The sequence below is a fragment of the Onychostruthus taczanowskii genome, unplaced genomic scaffold (assembly GCF_017590055.1).
Source record: "Onychostruthus taczanowskii isolate IOZ18803 unplaced genomic scaffold, ASM1759005v1 scaffold35, whole genome shotgun sequence".
NCBI lineage: Eukaryota > Metazoa > Chordata > Aves > Passeriformes > Passeridae > Onychostruthus > Onychostruthus taczanowskii.
In genome coordinates, this window is record NW_024500905.1 from 2,626,970 (window position 1) to 2,642,692 (window position 15,723).

At 39.3% G+C, this 15,723-nt stretch overlaps 1 protein-coding gene across 1 annotated transcript in view; it reads left to right on the forward strand.

Moving 5' to 3' along the window:
• The window catches only part of PTPRR (protein tyrosine phosphatase receptor type R), a 126,100-nt gene that overhangs the window by 59,461 nt on the left and 50,916 nt on the right, over window positions 1-15,723 (forward strand). Inside the window, exons 3-5 of the mRNA XM_041411249.1 lie at window positions 486-641; window positions 8,094-8,204; window positions 12,243-12,505. Of these exons, the coding sequence (XP_041267183.1) occupies window positions 486-641; window positions 8,094-8,204; window positions 12,243-12,505 (530 nt within the window). The remainder of the gene's footprint in view (window positions 1-485; window positions 642-8,093; window positions 8,205-12,242; window positions 12,506-15,723) is intronic.

Genomic DNA, 15,723 nt, shown 5'->3' on the forward strand with positions numbered 1-15,723 from the left:
ACCATATTAAATTGCACTGGAGTCAACTAAGAGGACTTTATTGTGGTATGTGTCTGCCATGTGTTGAGAAGGGACTAGAAAGTAATGTCCAAATATCACAGCATTATGCTAAGCATTCCTGTTTCAACTCAGCTGAGATAAACTCTCTGCTAAAGTCCCTGCTGGCACATTGCCATTGACCCCATGCCATGGCTCCTCCTATCACTATGTTACATTGATTGTTTAATGATACTAGACTCACGAAAAGTCTACCTTGTCAATATTGATTGAGACAAAGCACTCATGCCCACTCATGCACGATTTGCATTTTCTTCCACAGTCTGCTGGGATTTACAGACAGGCAAAAGGTATGCTGCGCTCACAGAGCTGGTTGCAACCTTTATACTCCATGCTTTTGCCTTTGGAATTGTAGTTGCAATCTACAGAGAGCAGAGATTAATGCCAGACCCCTCCTATGATTTTTCTTCTTCATTTTTTCCCCCCAGGGGAAGAAGAACTGTGTGGAACTGTTTGTGTCGCCACTGAACACAAAGCCAGGAATTTCTGAGGCGCTCCCATCTGAAGAAGTGCTGCGTTCCCTTAATATCAACATTTTGCATCAGAGTTTATCCCAGTTCGGAATAACAGAGGTCTCCCCTGAGGTTGGTTACCAATCTTCTAACCTGTATTATTTTGATACAGATTAGGCACTTACATCCTTGGCTGAGGTTCTCAAGCATGAGGCAGAAAATGTATGGGCTTAGAGAGCATCATTAGTGTGAGACAATTATCACAGAATCCTCAAATATTCTGGCTTGGAAAGGATTTTAAAGATCACCTAGTTCCAACCCCTCTGCCATGGACTGCTGCACCTTTCACTAGACCAGACTGCTCAGAGCCCCATCCAACTAGCTCTGTTAAATTACTTTATTAGTGCTTTATTAGGCTATTTACTCTTTAACATCCGCGTCCTCCGCACACAGATGCGCTACCATTGAAATCAGAGTCTAGATCCCAAGCATGCACTGATTGCCTTAAAGGAAATGGACATAAGGAATTCCAGTCTATTAATGGCTGCAGGAAGATATAATAATTTCAACAGAGAGATAAATGGAATGCAGATATTGGGTGTCACCATTACTACCCATGTAACTTTTGTCTGACATGATTTTGAAAAACCGAATCTGTACATTACACCTATGATTCTTTCTATTTTTTAGCATTGGCAAGAGATTTATTTTCTTTATATGCTCCAAAAAGAGGTTAAAAATAAAACTTGTAGCTATTGTTTGTATGACTTCATCTATTTTTTGGAAGAAAAAAAATCCATTTCAAAGCAGAGATAACATTGTCATCTCCACAGCTTATCTGAGACATAATCAGTGAGATGGACATCTAATTCTGGGTCAACCATTTAAACTGTGCCCAGAAAATGAAAGAAAGTAAAAGCCTTAAGGGTAAAAAGCCAGTGAGCTCATGGACATGGCCATATCACACTACATTTTATTTAGTGTCTTACCTGAAGCCCTTACGTACATTTAAAAGACCCTCAGAATACAGTTTGGGGCCAAACCCCTTCAATCAGGTTGTCAAGAATCAAGATTTTCAGTAGACACTCCCAATTTGGCAAAGGAAGTGTCCGTATCCAAAAAAATGGGAAAAAAATTTAAATACTCTGATGAGCTGTTTCCCTGTATGGGTAAAAAGTTCCTGGGGTTTTTTATATCCAAAACTGAGTTTTAGACACTGCTGTTTGAGCCCTTGGGCTGTTATGCCTACCTGTATTTCTACTGATTGGAAATTGTTTTGCTCCCTTTATGTATTCTAATAATCTAGATGTCTTTGTTACAAAAAAATGAAATATAAAACAAGGCCATTTCATGTTCTACTACAACAACCTGCCACTATGAAAATTAAGATTCTCAAGGTTTAGCTGTTCTAATACAAAACATAGCAAAGCAGTGGTTTCCAAATGTCAAATCAAGTCTTTATATCATCAAACTGATGATATAAAGACTTCATCAGCAAACTGAGTGAAGCTTCCTTTAGGTCAGAATTTCCTTTGTATCTGAAGCACACAAGTCTGACCGTTGGGATAGAGGCAATTATCTATTCCTAGTACTTCAGTTACAAATAACACTTCAGGTAGACATGGGGCAAGAACTTATATGAATAATATATGAATAGAGAAATGTCATCAAGCTGTGAAGAGATGCTGGAAAAAAAAACAAGCCTTGAACTCAAGAGCTCATCTTGAGCTAGATACATTTCAATAATCTGGAGTGTTCAGATATTTGTATTTTCTTTATGGAAAAAATGTAGGTAATCATTTAGAACAGGTTTATGAGAATGAAATCTGTGCAGTCTCTGACTCCTAATACTGTTGGAGACACAAGAGATTATTTTAATATTTCAATTGATAGCAGATTATACTGCTAAGGCATTTACCCTGAAAAATAATTCAGCTTTACACTAATGGATCTCAATAAACAGTTTACCTGTGTAAGACTACAGAGAAAATAACATCTGAAAAACAGCAACATACAGTCTTTACTTGGTCAGCTGCCAATCACTTATTCTCCCTCAATTTACTCTAAGAACAAGTTGCTCCAAACAAAGTAACAACGAACTGAAACAAAACAGGAAGGTATGGTTTGAAGGAAGGTATGGTTATACAAAGCCTTACATAGCTGTGATGCATGATTTCACCCACCGTGAAATGCTCTGTGTGTGTGTACTGCTGAGCTATCAATCCTGATTAAAACATGAGCTAAAATTTTACACTCTTCTACCAAAAGTAGGAATGCTTCACGACCGGTATTGTATGTGCATTATCAGTGTATCTGTGCACAAACAAAGCATTGCTCTCATCTTTCAAGGTGGGTGGCAGACACAGAGGTGTTAGGGCTGGAATTTATCTCCTTTTTGAGCTGTATTTCAGTAAGAGCTGCCTAAGGCTTGAAAGCCTTCTGGCTCTCTCTATGGTAAACAAAAAGAGATACGTTTGACAGGCAGTTCATCCCATCTGCAAGACACCTCTCCTGAGATTGCTTGGTTGACCCTTTTTAACACGGTTTAGTGCAAACTAGACCCCCCAGAGGGTTAATGCTGTGGGAGATTAGCCTGTCCAAAGAAATTTTACCAAGATTATGTAGGAAAACCCACATGGAAAACTGCTCTGCTCAAAGTTTCAGCCCATACTATACCATAAACAGCAAAAGTCCCGGTGGATGTCAGTACCTGGAACTACATTTCCATTCATTACAGAAATAATTGTTCCCATCTGCTGATGCATTGATCACTGCTTGATCTATTTTCAAGTAAATTGCCTGTCTCAAAATTACATCCCAGTTTCTTATTCTGTAGTTACTTAAAGAGCAGTTTCCCTATATGTCTTTGCTGTAGGAACCATGAGAGTACTTTACTGCTTGGTGTAAAATGAGATGTGTACCAGTGGAAATGTGTAAATTTAAAGGTGTCTTTGCCATTTCAGGGGTTCAGGACAATGTCTATGCCTTTCATATCTCCTTGATTTTCCAATGGCTTATCATAGTTGTAGCATTTGTTCTTTTATTGTGGTCTAAAGTTTGTGTCTGAAGTGGGATTTCAGACTGAGTTCTGCTCCATGGGATGTACCACAGTTAGAAGCAGACTTCTCCAGAACAAAGTCCCAAACTGTGCTTGGTGGTAGGACTATATTCAATTACTTAGGCAGTCTCTGTTATTATGGTGTGGGAATCCTGGCTTCCTAATGTCTTTAAATAGCTTGGATTAAAATAAAATACTGCTGGATTTCAGAATTTACTAGAAGAGAATTTGAAGTGGTTGAATGACAAAAATAATTGAAGTTACTGTACATAAGATAAGGGTTACCATGTTTTGTGAGCAAAGCCAGCTACCAGCTGGAAAAGTGCACTGAAGGAGAAATTTCCAGAGTTCATACCAATATTATGCAATCCCAAAATGTAGCATTACAGCCTCCTTGCACAAAGAGCTTGCCTTTGAAGTATGTGATATTAACATATTAGAGAAGAAATCAAAGGAAGCAGTCATGCACTTAAAGTATACAGAAACTGTAAGTCGCTGTAAGAACAAGTGATCAAAACCAGTATCTTAGAAATTACAACAGCCTGGTCTGATAGAGGCACCTGGGAACAAAGCAGAGCACAAGGACATGCTCCTGTGATCAGGCAAGGCAGCTGTAGTGTAAAACCTGCACGGTGTACCTAGAGCACCCAACAGAAACAGGAGCTCTGCAGGCTGCCAGTGTGGATGTGGAATCACAGCACTTCATCACACATGTACCTAAGGTAGAGCTTTTGGGGTGACTTTGTCATGGGAGACATGGTTAAGTGGCTATTATCCAGTGTCCTGTGAGCCTGAGAGGTCACACGCATTCCTACATGTTTTCAGTGGGGGTGAAAGTGATTTCTTGGCAGCCTTTCCAAATGTGCCTTGGCTAACATAGTTAAAATAGCAGAAAAACCAAAGCTATTCAGTGTGAACTTCCATGAGCCCTTTTTGATCATGAGTTTTACCCCCAGCTTCCTGTAAGTTTTCCTCTGAGCTCAGAACTACAGCTTGCTGTTTTCCACTGAAAATTTACCTTTTCTGGCAGGTCTTGATACTGCAGCAGAATCTTTCAGTCACAGATTTTACAGTGATTACTTCAGGTCAATGTCTTTCTTGTTATTATCAAAAGGTGGCTACTCATTTTACTTGCTTGTAGAAATACCCCACTATTTTTCCCATAATGAGACCATAAAAGTCAGAGTGGATTTTTGGTGTCTTTAAAAAAAAAAAAAAAAAGTTTATAAAAATGGTTTAGAAAAACATTTGTTCTAGTTCAGCAGATACCCTTGTGTGCAGGCACTCTTCAGTAAGGTTAGTGATTGAATGGCATTGTAAGAATACATTTGATTCTTCCACACATCGAATTATGCTGAATCCAAGCAGTTGAAATTAACCTGGCTCATTCTGCCTGAAAAACTCGCCTTATTGGAGACTCATTAGGGAAGGGAAATACTAGGAAGTTATGCCTTCCTCCCTCTTTGCTCTAGGGTCTGGTGCTCCCTGAGCTACTGAAATTCCCTTGCCACTCCATCTGCTCTGATATTCCCCCACTTTTATTAGCTGCAGATCTTTGCAAATTAGTCTGAGTATATTCTCAAGCCTATTCCTCAAAAACTATCTGAAGGACAAGAATCCTCTCATTTCTTCCTTGCATTTGGCCATCCTATTAGCTTTTCTCCTTTGTGTCAGCAATTTGTAGTGAGCGTGGCAGTTGCTATGCCTCTTATCAGTTTTCCCAGACAAAGGAACAAAGTTCTGAATGATCTGCACTGACGTTACAAAAACCAGTTCCTTATCGTGGCTGTGAGATGACTCAGTTACTGGAGGTCACAGCTTCTTCTGTCATTAGGAAGCAGCTTAAGCAATGATTTTGCTCTCCCCCAGTTAGATCTGAGAGAGAGATTTCCTTGAGTAGGTGAAGGTACTACTGAAATGTTTCAAAATGGTGTGTCAAGTTTAAGGTGTGGTATACTTTTTTTACCCTTTTTACAGCGTTTGTTAATATCTTTGAACATTGTTGTTAGAAAGACAAGTCAGGCAAAGACATGTCCTGAACACACAAAGCACTAGACAGGCATCATAGAGATTAACTCTCTTAAAGTCTTCTCTTCTTTTATTCTCTTCAGTCTGTTATATGTATGAAGTCTATTATAAAATATTCTAAAGTTTTGTGACATCACTGAATTAAAATTTGTATAAGTCTCTCATCCACTGTGACTAAAAATCCCATTAGCTCTTAATTTACTTTTTAGTGTATTTGTCCTTTCAGTAAAGAGGTATTAAACCATCCCATTTATTCACTTACAAAAGGTCAGCATGGCCAATTCTCCTTTAGCTCCTGCTTTTTGTCTAAATTTCCTCCTGAGAGATATGAAACACCGGAAAGCCATCAGGTAACCCACTCAGGGTCAAACATTGAATTTATAGCTAATAGGCCACAGCTGCAGCTGCTGCTGTCACCATGGGATTCCCATGGAGCTCAACAGGAGCAGTCTTGGATGTGGAGCAGCTGCAGGTTTGGGCTCTGATCCAGTATTGGGACCCAAATCCTGTGCCATGAGCACAGCAGAATGACCTTGCTGTGCTGAGGTAGCAGATTGCACAGAGGGCTGTACCCCACTACAGTAGCAGCAGTGTTTAAATATGTCTAGGAACAATTTTTGCAGATATATTTGGCAAGATTTCCAGCTTCTCTTTGAAAGCCCTGGGTTTTAAGTTGCTCATTGAACACCAAACTGACACTTTATAAGCCTTTTTAAACTGTCAATACCTGCAACATTTTAAAGCCGAGGCCATGATGCATGATCACACACATACACACAAATATACTAATTTTACAAGATTGATTTCTGTAGTTGTGCTGAAGAATTTTCATTCTGGTTCCCAGGACTATTACTTCCAAAAAAACCTCTTTATTACACTTTCAGTTCTAAACCTGTCAACTGCCAGTTAAGCATGTCTTCAAGCAAGCAAGTCTCTGTAAATTAGGCATGCTACCAAATTCCTCTTGAAATGTTTGCATTTTGTGGCACTTGTATCTGTGAATTATCTTGCATTGTCCTCTTTTCAAAACAAGCAGTGCCTAATCCTGTGCTGAGAGGAGGACCATGAAAGCTATATCAGGATCCAGCACCCAGCATTTTTTGTCAGCTTGTTCTCTTCCTCAGGCCATGGTGTCCCACTCCTCAGGAAGATTTCCCACATAAATTCATCATCATCCAGACTTCCTGTGTTTGGGAGGCTGAAGAGGCTTAGTTTTGGGAGGCTGTGCCTTTTTGGAAGACAAAGTTGTCTTGATACATTAGCTGTGCAAAAGAGCAGGGTAATGGATGGCTAAGCAAAAGTGTTAGGGTGTCCCTGCAGTTATACAGGCCCATTGAGCAGCCACTCATCTTTGTATGGAGGAGCTCTTTCCTCTGTGATAAACTCTGTGACAAACACAACATCCCCAGAGAGGAAAAAAAGCCACACTGGGATGGGAAGACAGCTCAGTATTTAAACTAGAGGTTTATTTAAAGCCATTAGAGAATTTCAGCAAGAAACACAAAGACCTTGACCATTTACAATGGAAACCACAATTTTAGAAAGTTGGTTTTACTCAGTATGAGAACTCTACTGAAAAGACACAGTTAAGAAAATAAAAGCAAGGAGCTGAAAATTGGAAGGGCAGTGTCTACTGAACTGTGGTCCCAGAAACATCAGACAACATACTTTATTCTAAATAATATATTGCAGTTAGACTAAGGATACATGTACTTTTTTTCTGCTACCAAATCTGTATTTGAAAACAGTGAAATTCTGGTAATTCAATAGTCCAACCAAGTCTCAGTGCTGCAATAAAGACAAAAATAAATGCTTTTACAATCATTATTATTTCATAATCCCCAGGAGTTCTGGAAATTTTGGTATGCACAGCTGTTTCAGAAATGTTCTATCAGCAGGAAGCCAAAGATAATGAGATTAAGCGTAATGAGAATTATAGATAGACAGATAATGACATTATTTTCAGCAAAATCAATATTTTTTACGTATTTATGTGTGTAATCTAGAAGTAACAGCGTGAAGGCTTCCTGACTTACGAAGGCAAACAGGCAAAGTCACCTGCTCTTTGCTCCGTGTCAGGTGTCAACCCTGGGAAGGCTGGCCTGTGGGTGCTGGGGCTGAGATAAGCCCTGGGAAGAAAGAGGCAGGGCGAGCATTTCCCAAAGGCTGTGGGAGCACAGCCCTTTGACCTGAGCAGCCAGGTTGTTTCCAAGAGCAGCACCGAGTCTTGTTTGCTTTACCTGGTGAGAATTCTCCGGGCAGCCCCGCGGGGCTGTAGATCCGCGCGCGGCCCTGGGAGCACGGGGTGGCCCTGCTCCATGGACTGGGCATGGGCAGGGAGTGCCATGGCAGCGTTCAAAGCCATGCCATGTGCTGTGGAATTCCAACGCTGACAAAGTTGAGGAGAGTGATTAATGCCCAATGAGAGCTATTTAATCTGCACCTGCCACTCTATAACTTTTTTTCTCTTTCTCTTTCTGTTTCATTGCTTAAAAAAGAAAAATGTTTTGCAAGGCCAGCACGAAGCAGACAAAATCTGGAGCAAAGAAGGATTTTATGCTGTTGTCATATTTCTCAGCATCTTCGTCATTCTAGTGACTTGTTTAATGGTAAGTTTCCCTTTTACCTTTATTTTGTTTTTTATTTCATGCTTTTCTTAGTCTGAAGGATAGGATCATGCATTTTTTACATGATGGGTGTTTTCTCAAGGCTAATAGAAACTCAACTCCAAGGTAAGAATTGGTCGCTCTCATAATGCTGGGAAACCAAAGTTTGAAGAATCACATTTCTTGATGTATTTTGAGTTGAATGAAGAATGTAACTAGAAGGAAGCTGAAGAAATAAACAACAGGTTCTTCAGTCTACAGGGTAACTGTGTAGGGACATGAGTGATGACTTCTCAACCTTTTTAGGTCCCAGGATCCCTGAAGTCCTCTTACCTACCTTTATTTCAGTTTTATTCCATAGTAAAAACAACACCACATTGATAGAATGCTGTCAGTGCAGGGTTGTTAGAGTATGTGTTGGTATTTGTGTACCAAATGCACAAATATTAAACTGAAATAACTAGTAAGTACATGAAGGAATAATAATTTTTGAACAACTTTGCCATTCACATTGTATGAGCTCAGTGGCCAGGTTTCTGAGCATTAGGCACAATTCTAATATGTTGAATATGAGATGTGCATTCGTCACATAGAAGATGAAGAACACTATACCACTACTGACTTTTGTAGGGTAATTTTTGCATTTTTGTCCACTGTTGTATCTTCTATGTTTTCCTTCTTTAAATTGTGTGATACTTCTGCACTGCACACATACAAGTGTTAACTGAATTCTCTGACAATGATCAGCATTGATGAACATACAGTATCTTGGAGTCTTTGAGATATTTTGCTCACATTTAATTTTCTTTAACCACTTACAACCTTAAGATGGAAACCATGTTCAATCTGAAGTTATTAAAAAATGTTCGCAGTTATACGAATGTTCACAAAAATTTATGACAAAATGTTATTTAATCTTTTAAGGTCTCCTTAAGATTTGAAAAGCACTTGTTTTATCACAGGAAATTGTTGCTTTATTTAATTTCTACTTTCTTGTTGTCTCCATCTCTCCATGACATTTCCCTCAAAAAGAGGAAGATAACTCTAGAAATCTCTTCTCTCTGCTCTCTGTTTAGGAGAAGAGCCATTTTGGTCATTACTGACTATTTAACTGGAAGAATATAGCAAATGCTGACTGTCTTTGTTCTGGTACCACACAGTATTTTCATTAATGATCTGGAATACATCAACAATATTGGAAATTGTAAGCATTCTGTATGACAGTATCAGAACTTCAAATATTCTTAGGGTGCCAGAGAAAAGATGGTTGCTTGGCAGGGACAAGAGTTCTAATCATTTGCATCAATACAATGGAGGAAATATGTGGCAAAACAACAGTTCCGTAGGAAAGGTTCCAGCAGTATCACAGAACAGTATTACAGAAGTAGATAAGGAGATAAGCAACATCAATGTTGCAAAAATACACTTCTTACCCTGGGATATAGAACTGAGGATATGATCTCTAAGATCTGAATTCAGCTCTGCTATGGTAATTTGGTTGTCATGTCTTACACATTTTCTGTTGTCCCTCTGTACCGCATTTGTGAAAAATTTCAGGCAATTATAGGAGGAAGGACATGCAAGAGTGATCAGAGACACAGAGGACATGAAATAATTTGGTTTATATACGACAGGGAAAAGGAACAAGCAGAAACATTGTAGTTCTCAAACATGGAAAGATTTCAAAGGCTGTTGTAAGGAAGAAGATAATACTTTCTCCACTGGGGACTGGAAAAGAAGAAAAGTTTTTACAGGGTGATTTGGTTGATTCATTAGAAAGTTCTTTGCTCTCATATGTGCCACTGGAAACTGGATTTCATTGCTTGGGGAAGCCTGGGAGTATTCACCTGTTAAGATTTTGGGCAAACATCTGTCAGAAATAGTTTGAGTGTATCTGATCTGAAGTTAGGGCAGAGGTCAATACTAGTGGACTCCTTGAATTTCTTCCAGATGGAAGGCTATTATGTTGTGGTCTTTTCTGCAGGCATTCCCCTTTCTGTTCCTCCCAGGTCCAACCTGCATCTTTACATGGGCTGCTGTTTAGACTGTGCAAATGAACATGGTCTCAGATTTTGCCAGGATCTGATAATATATGAGTATGTTCAATCTGTAAATCTAACAGCTCATGGGTTTTTTTTTTTTCCCATGTAATTGTGTCAGAGTTGCAGATTGGGTTGGGCACTACATTTTTGACCATTTCTGGTTTTTTTACTTTACCTTCATTAAAACTGTTATAGCCCTGTAACACTTTCTGAGGAAAAGTATTAGTGCTTAGATCAAAAGTTGTTGGTAGATTTTTTTTCAAGCTATCTTTTTTCCCTAGGGTGTTAATAATAGATTATTAAAGGGTACATTAAATAATATTTGTCCACATTTTAGAAGTCAAAACCATAATTTCTTGGGTGCCCAAAGAGTGAAACTATGTCAAAACATATTAGTGACAAGAAAGTATGGTGAGGATTGTCATGGCCATTAATCTCTGAGCTGTTTATCTGCTGGTTATCAGAAACAAATTGGCTGAAAACACTCACTGGAGAAAAAAACAGTTAAAATATTTCAAGTCCCTCTTTCATCTTTTCTGGTACCAGTGCCCTTGCTTCACAGGTACCCCCAAGAGGGCTTCTTTTTCTGCAAAATTATGGAAAAGCAATTTTATCCTAGTAATTCTAAACCCTTCAGAATGAACAGATGGTTTACCTAGCTAAGTCTTGTTTAACATGTGTATTGCTAATGACATTAGGTCAGTTCCCAGCTAAACCTCTAATGCTAATCCTTGAACAACAAACCCATCAGATATATCTAGTCACCACTGGAAAGCTAGGGAGTGATAGATCTTTTTGTGGTGCTAGGAGGGGCAACAGCTGTCAAAGAACTTCTGACTTGCAAGAAAAAATGTTCCGGTCTAGGTTTTCTCTTACTCAAGGATCCAAATCAAATGCTTTTCAGGAGCAGATAAAGCAAAATGGAAAGTACAAGGGCATCTGCAGACACCTTCAAAAAACTGTGTAAGTGCCTTCCATCTCCACACACAATGTTTACAATTCTCATAAATTTCATAGCTGATAAGGCATGTTTTGAAAATGGAACAGCTATGGCTCAGAAATTGTTTTTTGCATTGCCCTCCAAAGAAATAAGATGTATTAAACAAGTGTAACATGGGTACCTCTGGAGTGACATTACTGAGCACAAGCTACCTGCCTGTCCTCACCAAGGCAGGGTTCAGCAACATCAGTGTAGAGTTTGACAGAAGAAGATCAGTACAACTTCTGCTTTTGTTGCACGTACTGGATGTTCACATTCATAAGCAACATGTGGACAGATAATCCTGGTATTTCAGTGTGTTCAGAAGTCAATTTCTTGGTGATTGTAAAGCATACTTTTCTGAACAGATAGTTAAATAACTTCATAGGCCACTCATAACTTATTTATTTCAGAATAGTTAATGTTTCTCTTAGTATATTGGAGCCTATCCCTACCTGGAGGAGTATTTCAGAGTAATAGCAGCCTACTATTACCAAAGGGACCTGGTAAAGTTACTCTGTTCAACCATCAGCTCCATGCCAGATGAGTAAGGGCTTTTAAGAACATCTGCTCTAAAACAAATTGAGGCTGTTGTAATTTGAGACTTGTATCTGGCTAAGTCATAAACATCTATTTTATTTTGTGTCATTGTCTCTCTTGTGTTAAAATGCTTAAAATACCTTCTACAATTATTCTATTTATCAATATTTCCTTCTTTACAATGTCTTCTGTAACTAATTTCCATTCTGTGTTTGCTTTTTTAATAATACTACTGCAGGTATTACAAATAAGAACCAACTCATGGTGAGAACTGTTCAAATCCCTACTGCCCACGTGTACACTCTGCAGTTTATGTAATGGAAATATTTATCTTGTTGTGGGAAATGCTGTGTAACACAACTTGTGACTTACCTTCTAGGAATAAAAGCCACGTATGGCAATCTTCTCCAGCATTTGTGATACCTTCCTTACCTTCTTTACCAGGCAATTGAGATTGAGCTGTCCTCTTTATTTCTGTAGGTTCTATACAGATTAAAGGAGAAGATCCAGTTGTCACTGAGGCAAGAGAAGGAAAAGAAGCAGGAGATCCACCTCTCACCCCTTCCCCTGCAGACATCTCAGACTGAGTATAAGACCACCAACAGCATGGTCCAGCCTCAACAGGCTCCAAAGGTTATCAATGTTGTAGTGGACCTTCAAGGCCAATGTGTTCCTGAGCTCAAACCTCCCCTGTGTGCCAGTCCATCTCCTTTCAGAATGAAACCTGTGGGACTCCAGGAAAGGTAGGATGGTGTCTGGTGTGCTCAGGATTTATTCTGCTTTTTTTTGTACTTATGCTTCATGATTTCATGTGTTTCTCTTCTGTCAAAGAATGGAAGACTTTGCCATACAGACATCTGAGAAATGGGATTTTGGTGTGTTAACATCTATCTCCCAGGTATTCTCTCCTTTCCTTTTCTTTACATATGACCAAAGATTCAGGTCATATGCAAATGTTCAGGTTTAGGCTGAGATTAACTGCATTAGTGGCATTCTTTTTGCTGATTATATTTTTCCCTTACTCCAAATAATTTTTTTTTTCATTTTTCATTGATTTTTTTGCCTGTTTTGATCCTGGAGAACCTGGAAGAGAGTTCAACAAAGGACATTCCCATTCTCAGGGAGTCTGTAGCACCTGGAAAACAGAAGAAATATTTACACCAACTGAGTGCATTTAACAATCTCATACAGTGTTTCCATTATCACTTTTAGATACATTTTTTTCTTAAATGTAGCTTTCCATGATGGTCAGGATACAGCGCAAAGTCAACAGGCTTTACAAAAAGGAAGAAATGATGAGTAATGAAACCAACTCTTATGTGCAGTTCCTCAGAAATACTTGGGCACCAAACCCTGCCCTGCCACTCATCATACCTTTCAAAAACTGGGCCAGTGCTCTTTTTATAAAACTAGTTATTCTTCCCACAGGAGAATGCACACTGACATCTGTCTCTCCTCTGTTAGAAACCTGTATAATTTCTTGTCTGATGGCTGCAGGCTGCTTTCATAAAGCATCAGTGCTCTGAATAGCTCACAGAGCATGCAGCTGTGCAACTGAACTCTCCTGCCCCAGCACAGACGATAAATGAAAGAACAGACGCCTTGTGGAGACCAAGCACAGCCTCATCTGTGAGGACTCTCAGCTGAGCAGTAACCCTGATTCAGCTTCAGCCATGGGGATTTCAATGGCAGAGATTTTATCAATGGATCTATGACAGGCAGAGCTCAGGGAGGGGGATTGATTCTTCTGTGAGTAAAAGAGGCTTAAAGGCAGAGCTGTCATAAAATATGTAGTGATATCACTACAGGAAAAAAAAAAAGGAATAGAGGAAGCAAGTAAATACATTTTGATCGTTTCTCTCATTCCACAAGACCCTAAAAATAAACCCACAGGCATGCGAATCACTAGCTAATTTATAATACTTAGTATCTAGCATAGCATATGCAATGAGAGGGATGGAGGGAAAGGAATTTGTAGAGGGATTTTGTACCTAAGGACAAGAAACTTCTTGTACATAAGGAGAAGAAACTTTTCCATTTCTCAGACAAAGAAAGTAAAAACAATTGATTTAGCATATTAATTTCCACTACAGATAGGAAATTTGCATTTAATTCTCCTAAACCTAATTGCATTCTTTGGAAAGATAAAGTTCTGAGACAGATATGACAAAATGGACAGCTGAGATACAAAGAGAAAACTAAACCTGATGTTTGACCAAATAAACCAGACATTTAGGTAATTACTAAGGAAAAAGAAGTTGAAGAAATGGAGCACTTCAATTTCTACTGTAAAAGAACACCAGGAGACTGTTGTGAAAAAGTGAAATCTATTGTGATAACATCCCATTGTGCCATTCTTTTTTGTATGTTTAACACAGACTCTATCAGCCAAAGTCCACTCCTAAGAAATGGTGGTTTATTTCAAGCTCAGTGTACAAAGGTCTGGGGATATGACAGAGAGAACTTTAGGGAATAGTTTATCTTCTGTTCCTCTGATATAAGCAGCTATTATTATGTCTATTTCTTATTTATGTACTATAACCTTTACTATTAACAAATTTTTATGCATTCTAATACTCAGCAGTGTTGGAAGCAAAAAGTAATAATGCACTGACACATTCTGCCTCAGATTTTATCTAGTGACTAGGTAAGTGGTCAGTTTAAAACTGTCAACCTTTCTGTCCCAAAAAACCCTTGCGCTAGGCAGCCTCAGGCCATCCTCATTACGTGTGGGAGAAGTGGACCTTACAGCATGGATCTGCCCACTGCAAGGAGCAGCAAACCATGGTCAAAACAGTCTACTGGCAGTCTACTTCTGTTATATATGTATGGAGTGAATCAAGCCTGGAGGCCCCATCCTGCTCATGGCACAGCTTTAGGGCACCCTTTCAATAATTTTTTTGCTATGCTGATTTTGGTTTCTGCCAGGGGAAGAAGATCTTGGCAGGCCAGAGTGGATATGGGGGCTCCCTGATGAACTTAGCATGGAGATTCCTTTGGTGGCATGGCTTGACAGTGGTTCCTGAGCAGTATTTTCTAACCATCCAGACTACTCCCCGGTTTGATTCCTTAAGAGTGATCCATAGTCATGAAATGCCTAGCACGATCCAGACCAAACTGTCGCTGGTTTGGGCCATGGTTCATTGATTTCTCTTTGAGCATATAGTGAGCTGCACTTAGCCATCTAGGTGAGATGTTTGTGACATTCTCCCTGAAGGATGGGACAGAAAAGTTGGATAATGCAACTGATCTAGTTGAAGATGTCCCTGCTCATTGCAGGGGGGTTTGATTAGATGACCTTAAAAGATCCCTTCTAGACCAAACTATTACATGATTCTGTGCCTGCCTCTCAAGCTCTCTTTGCTTTGCACACTAGGTGCTGCTTTGAGGAGCATACCCTTGACAGGACAAGGGGTGATGATTTTAAACTAAAGGAGGGTAGATTTAGATTAGATGTAAGGAAGACTGATTTTTTTTTTTTTTTTTGGCAATGAGAATGAAAACACTGGCACAGTATGCCCAGGAAGGTGGTTGATGCTCCATCCCTGGAAACATTCATGGTCAGGTTTGAGAGGGCTCTGAGAAACCTGATCTAATTGTAGCTGTCTCTGCCCATGGCAGGAGAATGGGACTATGTGACCTTTAAAGGTCCCTTCCATCCCAAACTATTCTATGATTCTATGATCTAAATGCAAAAAAATAGTGGAACTGAGTTTTCACAAAGCACCACATGGCTCTCTGAACTTTTCCATTTTTATTTGAAATAGCATTGGCCAGTATAGAGGCAAATTGTTAATGGACTACTGTGCACGGATAAAAATATTTCTGGGAGTTTGTCCAGCTTCTTAAAACGTATTGTGCTTCTGAATACTAGAGCCAAGTCCATGAACATATTTTTCTGTGTATCTGGAAATGCTCTTACTCAGCTATTTGTATAAGACACAGCTTCCCGGCAGATAAT